Source organism: Lepidochelys kempii, chromosome 4 (genome assembly GCF_965140265.1).
Source record: "Lepidochelys kempii isolate rLepKem1 chromosome 4, rLepKem1.hap2, whole genome shotgun sequence".
Taxonomy (NCBI): Eukaryota; Metazoa; Chordata; order Testudines; family Cheloniidae; genus Lepidochelys; species Lepidochelys kempii.
The window spans coordinates 79,506,497-79,523,077 of record NC_133259.1 but is presented as its reverse complement, the minus strand read 5'-3'; the positions used below and the strand labels follow the sequence as shown (position 1 = coordinate 79,523,077).

At 44.5% G+C, this 16,581-nt stretch overlaps 1 protein-coding gene across 9 annotated transcripts in view; it reads left to right on the top strand.

Moving 5' to 3' along the window:
• The first annotated feature begins 1,436 nt into the window (after positions 1-1,436).
• Positions 1,437-16,581, top strand: part of CENPU (centromere protein U) — a 35,210-nt gene continuing 20,065 nt past the window's right edge. For 5 of the 9 annotated variants that reach the window (XR_012158647.1, XR_012158648.1, XR_012158649.1 and 2 more), the window contains exons 1-7: positions 1,437-1,750; positions 5,901-5,982; positions 7,822-7,864; positions 9,716-9,869; positions 10,625-10,748; positions 11,803-11,899; positions 12,948-13,079. Coding sequence is in view for 1 of the 9 variants with exons in the window: in XM_073341776.1 (XP_073197877.1) it covers positions 5,936-5,982; positions 7,822-7,864; positions 9,716-9,869; positions 10,625-10,748; positions 11,803-11,899; positions 12,948-13,079 (597 nt within the window). In the remaining 8 variants the exon portion in view is untranslated. Of the gene's footprint in view, positions 1,751-2,645; positions 2,675-5,677; positions 5,813-5,864; positions 5,983-7,821; positions 7,865-9,715; positions 9,870-10,624; positions 10,749-11,802; positions 11,900-12,947; positions 13,080-16,581 lie in introns of those variants that run through there. The other 4 variants (XR_012158650.1, XR_012158651.1, XR_012158653.1 and 1 more) reach the window with 4 other exon arrangements.

Here is a 16,581-nt window from a genome sequence, read left to right as displayed (position 1 = left end):
AGGTTTAGGTTGGATATTAGGAAAAACTTTTTTCCTAGGAGGGTGGTGGAACATTGAAATGCCTCACCTACGGAGGTGGTGGAATCTTCTTCTCTAGAAGTTCCTAAGGTCAGGCTTGACAAAGCCCTGGCTGGGATGATTTAGTTGGGGATTGGTTCTGCTTGAGCAGGGGGTTGAACTAGATGACCTCCTGAGGTCCCTTCCAACCCTGCTATTCTATGATTCTAAGTCCTTTTACTGGCTGAAGCACACATTCTGAAAAATCTGTTAAAATGGAAGCATTCAGCATCTATCACAGGCATCAGTAACCTTTCAGAAGTGGTGTACCGAGTCTTCATCTATTCACTCTAATTTAAGGTTTTGTGAGCCAGTAGTACATTTTTAGAAAGTCTTTCTGTCAGGCTATAATATATTACTAAACTATTGTTGTCTGTAAAGTAAATAAAGTTTTTTTTTAAAAAATGTTTAAGAAGCTTCATTTAAAATTAAATTAAAATGCAGAGCCGCCAGGACCTGGGCTCCATGTTACTGACAATCAGCTCCTCTGCTGCCTTTGGCACCCCTCCCATAGGTTGCCCACCCCAGCTCTATCATGTGGCTGCAAGATTTGTATAGATCTTCACTTACTTATTCAAGACTAAGCTTGAATTATGGCAGAATGGAGATGAAGTTGCTTCCCCCTATTTTTTTGTTTACACCTTGTCCTTTTGAAAAAGGCACCCTGGTGTATTTTGCTACACTAGGTACAGGCAGTAGTCTAATATTGTTCGAATTGACTGGGAAGTCTTAATCCCAGTGAAAAGAAAAGGAGTCCTTGTGGCACCTTAGAGACGAACAAATTTATCTGAGCATAACCTTTTGTGAGCTATAGCTTACTTCATTGGATGCATCTGATGAAGTGAGCTGTAGCTCAGGACAGCTTATGCTCAAATAAATTTCGCTCCAGCATCTCTCCTCGCCCCGCACAAGCCCTACGCCTTGGAGGAGGGGAGCATACAGCGCTCCACCGTGGGGGAGGGGAGCAGGGTTTCTCGGCTGGCAGGTGGGGCCCAGCCCGGCACTGATCAGCAGCTCCCACCGCTGGGCTGGGCTCAGTATTGCTTCAAAAGGAGCTCAGCTGCCAGGCCGGTGGCAGGCGCCAGTGCCCAGCCCCGGCTCGGCGGGGCAGCACTGACTGGTCAGTCCAACGGAGCCGGTCACGCGTGCTCTGGCAACGGGGTAGCTGAGGGGCCTGGAGACGAGCGGCCCGGCTCCGGGGCCGTCCCTCCAGCGGGTGCCTGGAGCCAGCCACCACAGACCGTGAGCGGCTCGTGCCCGCGCCTCTGGCCCACGCGCCGGCAAGAGCGGCGCTTCCCCCTTCTGTTCCAGGAGGGCGCTAGTTCCTGGCGCGCCCCCGTGCGGATCAGACCATTTACGCTGCGGAGGGAGGGGGGCATTTCACTCGAACGGCTACTACTGGACGTTCTAGCTTGCGGGGGCTCTGTAGGGGTTAACGGGTCCCCCTCTGCGGGGCGGTGAGCAGCGCCAGTGCGGGGAGTGCGTCACCCCCGCCCAGGGCGGTTAGAATTGCCGCGGGAAGATGCTCTCTGGGCCGGGAGCGGGTGCCGCAGCGTCAGTTACTGAGCGCGCGCGTCCCGGCCCCCGGCGCGCCTGCTGAGCCGAGCCCGGGCGCGGGCGCCGCCGCGCTACTCCCGCCGCTGCCCACCTACAGAGCGCGGACAGGGGCTAGGGGAGGCCGTTCTACTCCTCGGTTGGTCATTTGCCCTCCCCCTCCCCCCGCCCACTAACCGCCTGGTCTCGAGGGGGCTGGGAGGGTAGTGGGGGTGCCGGGGTGGGGCTGGCTCCTTGGAGGGGGCCAGAGCAATGGTGGTGGTGGTTGAGGGGGTGGGGAGTTGAGCGCTGGAGGCGGCTGGGGGGGGGGCAGATGAGGTTATGTCTGGGTCGTTATCCCAGCTTCTTGTTCCAAAACCCCAGCCAGGCCCTGGCCTGTCACATATTTGGCTACATCAGGCGGATGCAAGTGTTTGCCCAGGCTCTTGCCATTCGCATTTGGGGTCTACCCTCAGCTTCCACTTCCACGTTGCAGCCAGCCTTTGCCACCCCCGCTCTCACGCCAGTGTTTGTGTCCGAGGTCGGTGCCTCCCTGGGGGAGTTGTTCCGAAGGAACCCAGGTTCTCCAGGATCATCGGCTGTCCTGCCTTGTTGTTGGTCTGTAGCCTTCCAAAGTGTTTTTTTAGGGTGAGGGACTTTCAGAGGCAAAGCTCTTTTTGGACTTACACGTATTGGATGGTGGACTGTGTCCACGTATGTCTTGGATCATGCACCTGTTTTTTGTTTCTTTCTACTGAGGGAATCCTGCCTAATGGTAGTGCAGTCCCTGTGAAGTGGCATAGGGACAGGTGGGAAGTCAGTTTCAAGGAATCTGTGATGAACCTACTGATTGATTAAGTTTGCTGTTAGTTTTGTTTGCATGGCTCAAATGTGAGCATACGGGGGCACAGTACTCCGCAGTTGAGAAACACAGGGTGAGATTGGTTGCTTGGAGTCGTTGAAGTTAGTTTCCCATATTATGTTGTCCGGTTTCTGGAGTACATAATTCATGGAATTCACTTTTGTTTTTCAGCTTCCTTATGTGCTCTTTGAATGTCAGCATTTGGTCTAATGTGACCCCAAGGTACACCGGATGTTTATAATGCTCAAGGATTGTAGTATCCTACATTATCTGGAGTTTTTACTTAGACCGATGGTGTTTCAGCTGGAAGGCACTTACTTATGTCTTACTCGGGTTGGCATTCAGGAGCCATGTATGATGGTCTTCTCCAGGTACACTCAGGGAACCAGTTAGAATGCATTCAGTGTCCTCAGATCTTTCTGATTGGGTAGCAGCAATGCAAGGACTATCTGCATAAATGAATCTCTGCAAATCAAGGAATTCTGGTTGGTCATTTGTGAAGACATATTAAAAAAGCAAGGGTGACCATACTGAACCTTGGGGCAGTCCATTCCGTTGACTACTCCACTGATGTTTCTGACTATCCATCTTGACAAAGAATGCTGATTCTCAAGCAGGGAAGAGACGACCTGGACCATCTTGCTATTTCTCAAAATTCTTCCCATGTTCAGTGTCTTAAGCCAGTGGTCTCCAAACTGGGGTGCACGAAATGATCCCGGGGGTGTGCGGCAGCAGGAGCGCCACCAGATGGCACTCTGCCGTTTTTGTTCTTCAGCAGCAGCTCTGCACGTCCACGGCTGGTGTTCCTAGGGTGACCAGACGACTGTCCCGATTTTTAGTTCTTTGTCCTGTGTCCCGACTGATGCATGGTTGGGATGCCATTTGTCCCAATATTGCGGCTTTGGCTGCTCCGGCGTTTTTTTTTTTTTTTTTTTTTGCTTTGGCAACTCAGCTCTGGCCACTTTTTTTTTTTTTTTCTTCCCCCTTCTTCTGGTCTTCTTCTGTCGGCAGCGCGTCTGCAGCAGGTCTTCTGGTCTTCGCCCTGGGGGTGCATAAGCCAAAAAGTTTGGAGACCACTGTCTTAAGCTACCGACAGATGAACAAACATGGTCTCTGTAATTTTGTGGGTTTCAAAGCCATCTTGGGTTTATTGGGGTAAGTTTGCAACTTGACCACAGTATTGACGTCCAGGATGGAAATCAGCTTTGTCATCAGGCAGTTGCCCTTCTGCTATTGGCGCTGTTCCACGAGTTATGTGCTCATATAGCTTGTAAGCTGAGCAGAGTAGGGATAGTTGTTCGTAGCTCTTTGCAATTAGGGTCTTCATGTTGTTTGAGTAGCACAACCACTTTAGCTTATCTCCACAGCCTGTGTATCTGCGTTGTCTCCATTCAAGAATTAAAGACATCAAGTAGCCACTTCTGTACTCTTGTCCAAAAGTGTAGTAACAGTTCATGAGATGTCCAGCTGCCTTTCAACACTTCAGAGTTTTTGAGACTGTTGTCCACTCCGTGATGTTAGACTGCTCATTGCGGATTTTTCTGATCCTGAGGAGCAAACAAAGTACCTGCTTGACTTGTTTCATTGTATGCTTTGCTTTTTGGGCTGGTTTACCATTTAGGATGAGTTGTTGTGCCAGCTGGTTGAGAGAGACTTCGGTAATCCACTTTGATTGTTGTCCCCTAGGGTTCAGCTAACAAATGATGGCCTATGGTTTTTTTGTTGTTATGACACACGTTTGTTGTTTCAATCAGTTTGCTCCAGCTGTTGCACTGCTTCTTTCTCTTTTTTTTCTGAGCCCAGTAGTTCACTGATCTGGGTCAAATAGTCCTAAATATCTTTTATATTGTTTGAATGTTTGTTCTGAAAGACCAGGTACATATAATGTCTGACATACCTTGGGGATGTGTTTTTGGGCAGTCTTCCACATTAGAGAGACACATTCTCTGTAGTGCTTTTGTGTTGGAGTAATAATATAGATGGATCTATCCAATTTGGAGGTAAAGTTTCTCCAGTCAGACTTTCTGATATTGAATTTCAGCAGGTACTATGTTTTCCTGCATAAATGTTATATGTGGTCTGTGTTGTGATCATGGGATTGCTGCCATGACCTCCTTTCTGAAGTAGCATGTATTTTCAGAGGTGATAAAGGGTAGGCTGGGATTGTATTCCTTGTTCCATCATTTGTTTTGGAAGGCACATTTAGCCTTGAAGTCATAGAGCAAGGTCAGGTTGTTTGTTGACTTCCACTTCTTAACTTTTTCCACATTGTTATCATTGCTGGAGTATCCCCAGATTGTGTTGTGACTGTTGAATTCACCTGTGACAAAGCTTGTTTTTTTTCTGGCAGGAGAAAGTCAGTAGACCATACCAGCTGTTCACTTGGTGGCTTGTAAACAGAAACTACTGCTATTTGGTTGAATTCATCCTTAAGTTCTCTTATACCATGGTGTTTCACAGCAGTGTTTTTTACCAGTCTTTTGTCACATACAAGTACTGTGTTACCAGGGGCTGCTTTCAACCTTTGCAGCAATGCGCATGACAGGAATGTTTAGTGCTATTGTCTTTCCCTGTCAAAGATGTGAGTTTAAGCCAGAAGGGACCTCAGGATCATTTAGTCTGATCGCCTGTATATTACAGACCATCAGTGCCACCTCATGAAACACAACAACTGAAATGAGGTATTACAGCCCACAGGAAGGACTAAAGCATACCATTGCCCGAAGCCCCCTCAGTGGCAGGGACATGATTAAGTGAGATGCTTCAGAGGAAGGAGATCCAAACTCCCACACCCAGAATATGGGCGGGGGGGGGGGGGGGGAAATCCCTTCCTGACCCCCCTGCGAGTGTCTCTTGCAGGCACGTGATATCTGCTTTATTCCAGACAGGAATGTCAGCCTTCTCTGCACAGAATCCTTACACATTGAAAGTGACTATTTCCTTTGGCTGATGCTTTCAAAGGGGCTGTTTATGTCAAGGACTATATATGGGGGTGGAAGCGGTTGGCTGCTGGGTGTTGGAGGCAGGGCTGGTATGTGTGTCAGATATGTTCACAACAGGACCTTGCTAATCTCCCATTGCAACTAACTATGTGAGAAACCAATCTCCCAATATGCACTGAGACCAGAATAGAAGGGGGTTGAGTGATGGGGAAAGGGCTGGGGAGGGGAGGAGAAGGGAGGGGGGAGACGGGACTAACTGTTTTCTTGCCTGGCTAAATTTGAGGTACTAGCTGTCTGTGGCAAAATCGCCCTGCCATCCTGGCCCCTGCAGCAGCAGCTTGGATGAGCTCCCCCCACACCTCCCCTCACTCCCCTGGGCCCCACCTTGATTCTGTGGTGTGCTGGTATTGATGTACAGGTAACTTTATAGACACACATTGCATTCCATGTACTCTTTTTGTGAAGGACAGGTCCCACATTAAATGGAGACTAACATGTCATTTCAGAAAAGGCATTTGAATACAAAACTTCTGTAAGTGACATGGATAAGAAAAGGAAGATGCATAGTAAAAGCCACATGCCTGCTCTGTAAGTAAATAATGCTGTGAATTTTCCTTTACCAATGAACTCCAATGTCTTTAAAGTGAACTGAAACACTTCACCTGCCTACACCTAAACTGAGACCACTGAGGCTAAGATTGTTTTTTTTTTTTTATGGGTGCCTAAAGTCAATTGGTGCTGCTAAGTGCTCAGCACTTTTGAAAATCAGGCAATTTATTTCGGAGCCTTATGGCCTGATCCAGTGGCTTTTTCGTTATAGGCATGGGGCAGCCCACGTACATTCAGTTGCTGAGTCAGGGCATAAATAAGGTATTAAGATCCCTGTCTTGCAATAGGCTGTGCTTGGGTGAACTGCTGTATGCATGCATAGCCTTACTGACTTCTGTGGGGCTCTCCTACAGTGAAATGTAGGATCAGAACCTAACTTTAGTACCCATTTTAAAAAATCTTGACCTTTGTTGCTTTTTCAGTAGTTGACAACTTAATTACTACCTCTCACAGATATCCGTGCTATCACCAGGTTTTAGATAAAACACACTACTCTGAATTCAAACTTTGGAAGACAAATAAAAAAAGACTTTCAGCAATTTTACTTAAGTATAAATTTGAAGACTATATGTTATGTTAATGATTTGCAACTGAAAGCATTTATTAATGTAAATATTTTAACACTGTGTGTTAACAGTTCTCTTTTGCAAATGGAGAAACTATTAAATGCTGTGTGTATATGTATATACAGTAGTGTGAAAATATAGGTTTTGTACATTAATTTTTAAGCACGAAACGGAACTTTTTCAGACAACATATTTCTCTTAAACTAGCTAATTTTTAAAATTGAAATTGCCTGGCAGATATTAAGTGCGCTCATCTTAGGAAACAAACTAACAGAAAACCCTGCTCAAACAATATTGTCATTAACTAGTGGAGGTAATGGACCATTTGTAGGAAAGAGGTATATTACAAGTGCCCCAATTAGCACGACATTCAGGTCATCAGTCAAATTGAAAATTCTATTACAAATCCACAGATAATAATTTTCAGTGACATGCCAACTATGAATAGTCTTATAAGGGTTGACTGTTCAGGAGTTCTGAATTAGCATAGTGTATTAAGATATTTTTGATTATTATGGCTTGTGTTCAAATTTAATTTGTTTTAACAAAAAAGCGCTAGCTTGTTTTTTCCCTTTCATGTATGAAATTCACTCTGAAACGCTATTTAATCATCATCTGTAACAGCAGTAGAGTTTTCTTTTGGGGGGGTAGTAGAAGTGATCCTAAATTTAATGCAAAATATCCAGTTGCTTAATTTTGGGCTAAATTGTGATTTGGATGAGACACTCAACACTATGCAGGCTACCTGGGCCTTCGGTTTGGTCAGGTAGAAGTAAGCAGGGTTACTCTCTCACTTGCTTTTTTTCTGTAGGATGTGGGTAGGGAATAGGAGGAGAGATATGGCTCTAATCCCCACTAATAACTGGCCAGACTAGTTGAACCAGGAAAAGAGCAGTTAACTCCTTCCTGACAAAGGCCCTCTGTAAACTGTTTACCCTTTGGAGAAACAGTAACGCTTGGGTTTATGTCATTCATGCCCCTCCTCTTATTAAGTATTGCCTAAATAGAAGTCTGTTGAGGAGTGAAAAGTAAATATATAATATTAAATTTATATTTGAGCATTTCCTTTGTCATTTGGGTTAAGCTCTGCTACTGATAAGAAGCTAGACACAGGTAATGTAATAATGTAATGTAGCCCTGATTCTGATACAGGAATGAAGAGAAGAAGAGAGTAGGTTTATAGTGGAGTTATTTTTAAATAACTTCAGTATATTCAACTGTACATTTAATTTCTTTTATACATATTTAATAGTGAGAAGACCTCAAAGAAAAAATTGGAAAGAAATAAACTGGATGTAAGTTACCTTAATTTTGCAGTAAATTAAAAAGAATAAGGTATAAATGTGCCATGCTGTTGAAGGTCTAGATCAGGGGTGGGCAAACTACAGCCTGCGGGCCGGATCTGGCCTGCAGCTGTTTTTAAGCCGGCCCTCAAACTCCCGCTGAGGAGTGGGTTCTGGGGCTTGCCCCACTCTGGTGCTCTAGCAGGGTCAGGGGCCGCTCCTTGTGGCTCCTGGAAGCAGCAGCATGGCCCCCATCCGGCTCCTATGTGCTCCAATGGCCCCCTCTGGCGCCCCAATGGGAGCTTCAGGGGCAGTGCCTGTGGACGGGACATCGTGCAGAGGTGCCTGGCCGCGCCTCCGTGTAGGAGCCGGAGAAGGGACACGCTGCTGCTTCCAGGAGCCGCTTGAGGTAAGTGCCTCCCAGAGCCTGCACTCGTGAGCCTCACCCCAAAACCCTGCCCCAGCCCAGAGCCCCCTCCCACCCTCCGAACCTGTTGATCCCAGCCCGGAGCACCCTCTTGCACCGCAGCCCCACCCCAGAACCTGCACCCCTAGCTGGAGCCTGTACCCCTTCCTGCACCTGAACCCCCTGTCCCAGCCCTGATCTGCCCTCCAAACCCCTCTGTCCCAGCCCAGAGCACCCTCCTACATCCCAAACTCCTCAAGTCAGTGCTTCCAGCCTGGACCCCCCTCCCTGCACCTATAACTCCTCATTTCTGGCCTCACCCTGGAGCCTGCACCCCCAACCAGAGCCCTCCCCCCTCCCCCACACCCGAACCCTGATTTTGTGAGCATTCATGGCCCACCATACAATTTCTATTTCCAGATGTGGCCCTCTGGCCAAAAAGTTTGCCCACCTGGGTCTAGATCCTGAAAGCTAACCCTTCTATGTGGGCATAGGGGTCTGGATGTATGGATGAGCTTTCATCCTCTGGGAACCGCGTTTTGTAATCTCACGGCTTTGCAGCTTTTGTGAGAGTGATGTGCCTTGTGGTAAAGTGGACAGTTTGCTTGAAAATGTGATGCTAGTTTTCAAATCCTGGCAAAGATTTGATAAGTGTCTCATGATAAAAATAGAGACCATCCAAAACAGGAATATTTAATGCATTTATTTTCATTGCCATAATGAAAACCTTAAAGTTTAACTTGGGGAATATAGTTTAACTATATTATGCTTACAGAATAGAAATGCAGGTGATTGATTGTCCCTTCATTCCCTGATCTTCATTTGCACTTGCACAACTCTCACTGAAATCAATGGGAGTTACAAACATAAAACTGGCAGGCTGGTTGGGCCTCCAAATTCAGCCTACAAGTGACTTTTAAACATGCCTTTTCCTCTGTTCTCCTAATATAGAGCAACTTGTGCTGAATGATCTACTTACATTTGTTGTTTGGAACTGTCAGCAAATTAAAATTATTTAATTTTTTAACGTGCAAGTTTTGCGGCATTTGGAAATCCATGACTAGAGCACACAATAGTAATATGAATAACAAGGGGGGTGGCTGAAAATGTCCCCCCCTCCTTGTCTGAAGGAAGGGGGAAAAAAAAGGCAGATTTTTTTAAAAGAGACTAGTTCTTAGAATGTGCTGATCTTTTATGTGTCTAAAGTAACACTTTTACAAGTTTTATAATGTACAACTAAAACTAATGTTATAGCATAATACAAAATAGTAATATGTATCACTTCACTTTACCTACATTTTCTCACAAAAAATAAGTGTAAAGAAGAAAATGCATGCATGTCACCTTTCAAATGTTTTGCACCATAGCTCAATGTCATGGATTCTATTTTAAATTTGAATTCTAAATACTATTTTAAATTTGTTGTCATTATATTGAATTTGTTTAACACTGGAAAGTTGGATGTAGAAGACATTGCTTTAATACCCACCCAGGAATACAAAACCAAGTCCCATCCTCGCAGTAAATTACTTCCATGTGAGGAACCAGATGTCTCAAGGATATTGAAGATAACTGAGACTGGGCAAGTTGAGGAGCCCGATGATTCATTTGGTTAGTATTTAACTTTTTAAAATTGTTTAATACATTATTTTTATAAGTTATCTTGCACATATGTTATTTTAAAAACCATAAACAAAAGCCTCAGTGTCACTCCTTGCCTATGGGAATGAAAAGGGAAAATTACCTCTTTGTTTTGGGCTTTTGCACTCTTTAATTTTGAGTAGTGCTTATATATCACAGTGAAAGGTGCTATATAAAAGTTTAAGTTTGGTAAATTCCAGATAGTAACCCTGGAAGTACATAGTAGAACATCTCTTGTGTTATATAAAACAACAGTGTTTTCATGGTTCTTGGGTGTTTGTCATCTTCCTCCATTCTTGTGCTGTAGGTGGTGAGAACTGTGAAATGAAACTGTTCTGCAATCCTAAGAATATATGTGGAGATATTTTTAAACATTTGCAAGGAGAAGAGGCATTGTCCTGTCACTTACAAATATCCTTAAAAGGAAAGATCTCATTCTCAACCATATATACATTATTTTCTGGTGAAATATTAAAACCACTTTTCATGCTTCATATGGGGCCCATTGATAGATACCCCTTGCTCGCCCCAAGTTTCTTCTTCTCAAAAAAAATTAGTGTATTTTTAAATACGGCTTAATTTGAAAAAGACACATAGTAGACATAAAAATCATAACAATGCCCAATTATATGAAATCTAGCAAAACGATGCTAGTGCAGTCAACTGCTTTGCCTAAGCAGACAAAGTTGCAAACTTCCATGTTTTTTTTTTTCTGTTATATATAGATCACCCTTTACACAGCACTGCTGTAGACGCTGGTGGGAATGTGGAATTGCAGGAAGAGGAACACGACATGTCAGCTAGTCATTCATCTGATTCATCTCCACAAGGGAAAAATGCAGAAACAAGGTACAGTGAAAATAAAATATTTTCCAGTCCTGGAAAACTATTAGACAATGTTTGGAAAACTTAAGCTTGCCTTTGTAGGTTGGTATGATCTCTGGATCATCCCATTATTTCAAGCAAGACTTTAAATGGTGAAAAATGTCTTCATTGTATCTCAATTGCTGTCTTTTAAAATGACCCTGCTTAAAACTGTCCAGGTAAGAAGCCAAAGCCCAAATCAGTCACTAGGTCGGAGGAAAAGGAATTCTGGCTTGTAAATTATAAGCAGTACATGGTTGGCATAATGCATCTGTGTATGTTAAGACTTTCTTACTGTAATGTGGGTGTCAGGATTGTGCTGGAGGAAGTGAAAGGCTTTTAAAAAAATTTGTGATCCATTAGTGAAACTTCTATTTGCAAATGACTACTATTCAGCAAAAAGGGCAAAGAAAATATTAGAATAAACAATTGAAAGGGAATCTAATTTGCTTTGATTCTGATATAGTTTCTTTGACCTGAGAAAATTCCTCTTCATTTCAAATTATTGTAAAACAATTTTTGTGTATACACTTCTGCTTTGTTAAAACAGATTTGATATAAATATGAAGTAATGCTTGCTTGAGTGAACTTATCAAGACCAAAAAAATAGTGGGTTTGATCTTTCAGGGAACCTTTTGCATCCCTGTTGAACTCCTGACAATCATTTTCCCCCAGCCCCTCCATCTTTATGGCTGCTCAGCACCAGGCTGAACTCTTTCAGAGCCTTTTAACTCTATTTCTTAAACTGACAGTGGGGGTTGCTGTTGAGGGATATGTGGCTGTTGCAGCACTTCTTGAAGCTGATGACCTGGGAATTGAAAACTGAGAAGAAATTAAACCTGGGATTCCTGCAAGGTCGTACAGAACCACCTCCATTAGGTCACCAATGAACCCTTGGTTTTGTTGTTTAAATAAAGCATGTTGAGGACAAATGTACAACCCATTGGTTAGCATGTAATGGGTTACACATGGATACAGATTTTTTTTTTTTTTTTAAATTATGTGTCAGGAAAGTTCTTATTGCTCATCTTTATTCTAGAAAAAATCACTGTAGCTTGAAAATGACTGAAGATAACAAATCAGAGACAGAGGATTCTGAAGATGAATCCCTGAAGGAGAGTAAGGTACAGAACAAGGTTTGTAAGAATATATCAATAACTTTTATTTAGAACATATTCTATGCCATATTCAGATTAGACAGAGGAAGGGGTTTGACACTCCCTAGCACTTGTATAGGAATTTTAATCTGAAGAGCATCATGGATAATTAATCTTCAGAACACTCCTGTGAGATGGGCAAGTATTAAGTGTAATGCCCAAGGACACCGATGAAGTGTCAGAGCAAGGATTAGAACTCAGGAGTTTCTGGATTCTACCAGCCCATTAGTCCATGTCTTCCTTACTTGATGTGCAGCAGGTTTTTTCCTTAACGAAAAGATAGTCTGTTTACTTATGAAATATATTGTCATTCTTAAAGAAATATAGATAAGGAATAATTCTTTACTACTTATCCAGTATTAAATTTACAGCAGACTTGTGAGAGTAGAAGTTTGAGTTAATTACTAAAACTATTTTTTAAAATGTATATTGGTGCTAAACAACTTGAAATGCTTGTGAGTAGCTTTCCTTCAAAGCGCTTACTCATTGCATTTCTACCACACTTAGTCTCTTGATAGAAGTTCTCTTGTCATATTTTCTAATCTTATCTTCTGTCAGTGTGGAAGCTCTTTATTAAAGTGGCAGATTTCTGCCAGTCAGTTTTTAATGTGAGAAGCTATGCAGTAGTGCACCATACAAGTCTTACATATTGACCTGACTGGTGTGTTAAATTCACTATGCTCACACAATCCTGGTGTCTTTCATTCCGAGAACTTCCTGTGTGGAGCCCTACTGTGTAGTTATTGCTGGCCTGCCGGAAAAGAGAGTCAAAACTACATACTTCTGAACACTAAAAGTTAACATTAGTGTGAATAACTTTTTTTAAGACCTTCAAATGTAATTTTGAACTATCACCGGATACTGTAGTAGTTTTGATTGCTCATGACATCTCAAACTTTCTTTAAAAGTTCTTTCTATAGTTTTAAAGCAGTAGAGTTGAGATGTTTCAGACTGTTACTGTTCATGCCTTTTTTTCTTTTGCATTTTTAAAAATCTGAAGATTTACTTTAAATTATTCTTTATATAGATATTAGGAAACTCCAAGTCCAGTGTGGAGAAATCGAAGTTACCATCTGCATTAGCACTGAGGAATAGCTCTTCAGAAAGCAGCATATCAAATAAGGTTACAGATTTAGTGAAGAAGTTGAATGCACAAAAGGTAAACGTCCCAACTACAGATTCCCCAAATCTATCAAAAATACCTCTAAAATCTTGTTTCTCCTTAGAATTAAGCACTAAAGCACATAATGATGCCTCTCATCTGTTAAAAAGTGGGGGGAATGTTTGTATTCAGGAAAGAATAATAGTTTTGGATGTGAGGGTGTAGGACAGAAGTAAGACTGAACACAGAGGTCTTGTCTACTCTAGTATTTCTCTTCAAAATACTCTCACCTTGTGCTTCATGTGTGATACCTGTCAAAGCCCTGGTCTACACTAGGACTTTAGGTCGAATTTAGCAGCGTTAAATCGATGTAAACCTGCACCCGTCCACACGATGAAGCCCTTTATTTCGACTTAAAAGGCTCTTAAAATTGATTTCATTACTCCACCCCTGACAAGTGGATTAGCGCTTAAATCGGCCTTGCCGGGTCGAATTTGGGGTCCTGTGGACACAATTCAACGGTATTGGCCTCCGGGAGCTATCCCAGAGTGCTCCATTGTGACTGCTCTGGACAGCACTCTCAACTCAGATGCACGATTGTTTGCCATTGCTCTGACGCAGGGAGGGGCGACTGATGACACGGCTTACAGGGTTGGCTTACAGGGGTTAAAATCAACAAAGGGGGTGGCTTTACATCAAGGAGTATTTCAGGCAGAACTTCACGGAGGGTTCCAATAAGAAATGGTGCACCTAAGTTATTGTTCTTATTGGAACAAGGAGGTTAGTCTGGCCTCTGATTGATACATGGCTAGATTTACCTCGCTGCACCTTCTCTGTGAGTGACTGCAGTGTGACCTAGAGGAATGAGTCCCCTAGACGGGGGGGCTAGGGGTGTTTGCAAATGAGTACAAAAGAAATCTGGTCTATTTCTTGTTTTGATCCACTCCATCTATCTTTTACATCTTTGGCTGGCAGCAGATGGTGCAGAAGGACTGCATGCCATCCACATCTCATGGCTGCTCGGCAGAAGATGGTAAAATAGGACTGCTAGCCATCCTCATCTCTTGCCTGGCCGGCAGAAGATGATGCAATAGGACTGCTAGCAATCTGTATAACTGCCTGCTCACCATAAGATGGTTCAATAGGACTGACTGCAGGACTAAAGAGAATGACCTGATCAAGTCACTCCAAATTTAGTCCCTGCGCCCATGTCTGCCCAGGCGCTCCTGATCGACCTCACAGAGGCGACCAGGAGCACCTCGGACATGACGACGATGGCTACCAGTCCTATTGCACCGTCTGCTGCCACAAGGCAATGGGCTGCTGCTGCTGTGTAGCAATGCAGTACCGCGTCTGCCAGCACCCAGGAGACATAGGGTGACGGTTACCTGAGCGGGCTCCATGCTTGCCGTGGTATGGCATCTGCACAGGTAACTCAGGAAAAAAGGCGCGAAACGATTGTCTGCCCTTGCTTTCACGGAGGGAGGGAGGGAACAGGGGCCTGACGATATGTACCCAGAACCACCCGCGACAATGTTTTAGCCCCATCAGGCATTGGGATCTCAACCTAGAATTCCAATGGGCAGCGGAGACTGCAGGAACTGTGGGATAGCTACCCACAGTGCAACACTCCGGAAATCGACGCTAGCCTCAGTACTGTGGAAGCACTCCACCGAGTTAATGCACTTAATGCACTTAGAGCATTTTCTGTGGGGACACACACACTCAAATATATAAAACAGATTTCTAAAAAATTTTCTATAAATTCGACCTAATTTCGTAGTGTAGACATACCCATAGTTCAAGGCAACTGCACCTGTGATCCCTCAAGGCCTCAGTGCTAAGCTTCTGGCTTCTCAGCTGTCCCCTCTCTTGGGCAGAGATCCACACCTCTCTCCCTCCTGACTGAGGTTTTTCCAGATGTCACAGTTCCTTGCCTACACTGTGATATCCCCAGCAAGCCAAACTGCTTAAATGGCCAGTGTCTGCGCTTTGCTTTCTCTCCAGAGGTTATGCCCAGTGTATTGCTTGCAGTCATAAGTTACCGCACAATTCTTTATAAGAAGTACATTTATTCTCAAGGGGAAAGCATTACAGAAAAAACATTAAAAACAATAAAAGAACCTACACACATCCTGAAAAGCTTACCAGAGGTCACCCCAACTCCAACCTTAGGCTCAGTTGGTATTAGTCTTTCAAAATCCACAAGTGGGTCATCCCTGTGGCTACAAGTTCGTAACTGTCTCAGATTCAGAACCAGAACCACCATGAATAGGTGGGCCTTCAATTGGGCCTTTGATCTTGGTCTCATGCAACAGGTGATCAGCAGACAATGGCCCACTCCTCAGGACCCAGCTTCAAAAGGCTGGGTTTTTGCATAACCAGATGTCCCTAGAGCAGTGGTTATCAAACTTTTTTTCCGGCGACCCAGTTGAAGAACACTAATGTCCATGACCTAATGGAGCTGGGGCAGAGGGATTTGGGGTGTGGAAGGGCTTAAGGTTGGGGTGAGGACTGCGGGGTGGGGCTGGGAATGAGGGGTTCAGAGTGTGGGAGGGGGCCCTGGACTGGGGGGTCACGGCTCTTGGCTGAGGGTGCAGACTCTGGGCTGGGGCCAGGGGTGAGGGGTTTGGGGTGTAAGAGGAGACTCCGAGTTTGGGAATGGGGGTCAGGGCAAGGGATTGTGGTGCGGGCTTACTTTAGGTGGGTCCCGGTCAGCGGCACAGTTGGGATGCAGAAGCAGGCTTCTTGCCTGTCCTGGAAGCGGCCAGCAGCAAGTCCGGCTCCGCATGGCTCTCGCACACAGGCACTGCCCCACCCCTGCAACTCCCATTGACTGGTAACCAACCAATGGGAGTGCGGAGCTGGTGCTCGGGATGGGGGCAGCAAGTGGAGCCCCATGCCCCCCCCCCACCTAGGAGCTGGACCTGCTGCTGGCTGCTTCCAGGGCACAGAGTGGTGTAGGACCTGGTAGGGACTAGCCTGCCTTAGCCAGGTAGCACTGCCAACAGGACTTTTAACAGCCCGGTCGCAGGTGCTGACCAGAGCTGGCGAGACCCAGTGCCTTACATTCCGCCACCCAATTCTGGGTCGTGACCCACGTTTTGAAAACCACTGCCCTAGAGAATCCCCAGGAAAACCACTTAACACTTTTTGTTCTGAAAGTCTCTTCTTATCTGATGATTTGTTCAGTATAGTCCTCTGAACCCCCAGGTGCCACATCTTGACTCCTCAAGAGGTTACATACACTCCTGGACCACAATAATAAATAAACCATTCATTTAATACAGTGGACCCAAAAAATACGTTAACTTCAATAAGGTCTCCCAATAATATTGCCAACAGCATTTCTCTTCAAAATATTCCCACTGATGTAACTTTACCAGTGATATCAACAGTGGGAATGCTAATGCAGTCTGGCATCTCTTGTTCATTGGCAGCATTATCAATGTTGTCAAAACTCTGCACAGAGATCTAGACTACGCAGTTGTTAAAATGCCAGTGGTTGTTCTACACTAGTGTTACTACCAAGTGCTATCATAAGAAATAGTTAATTATA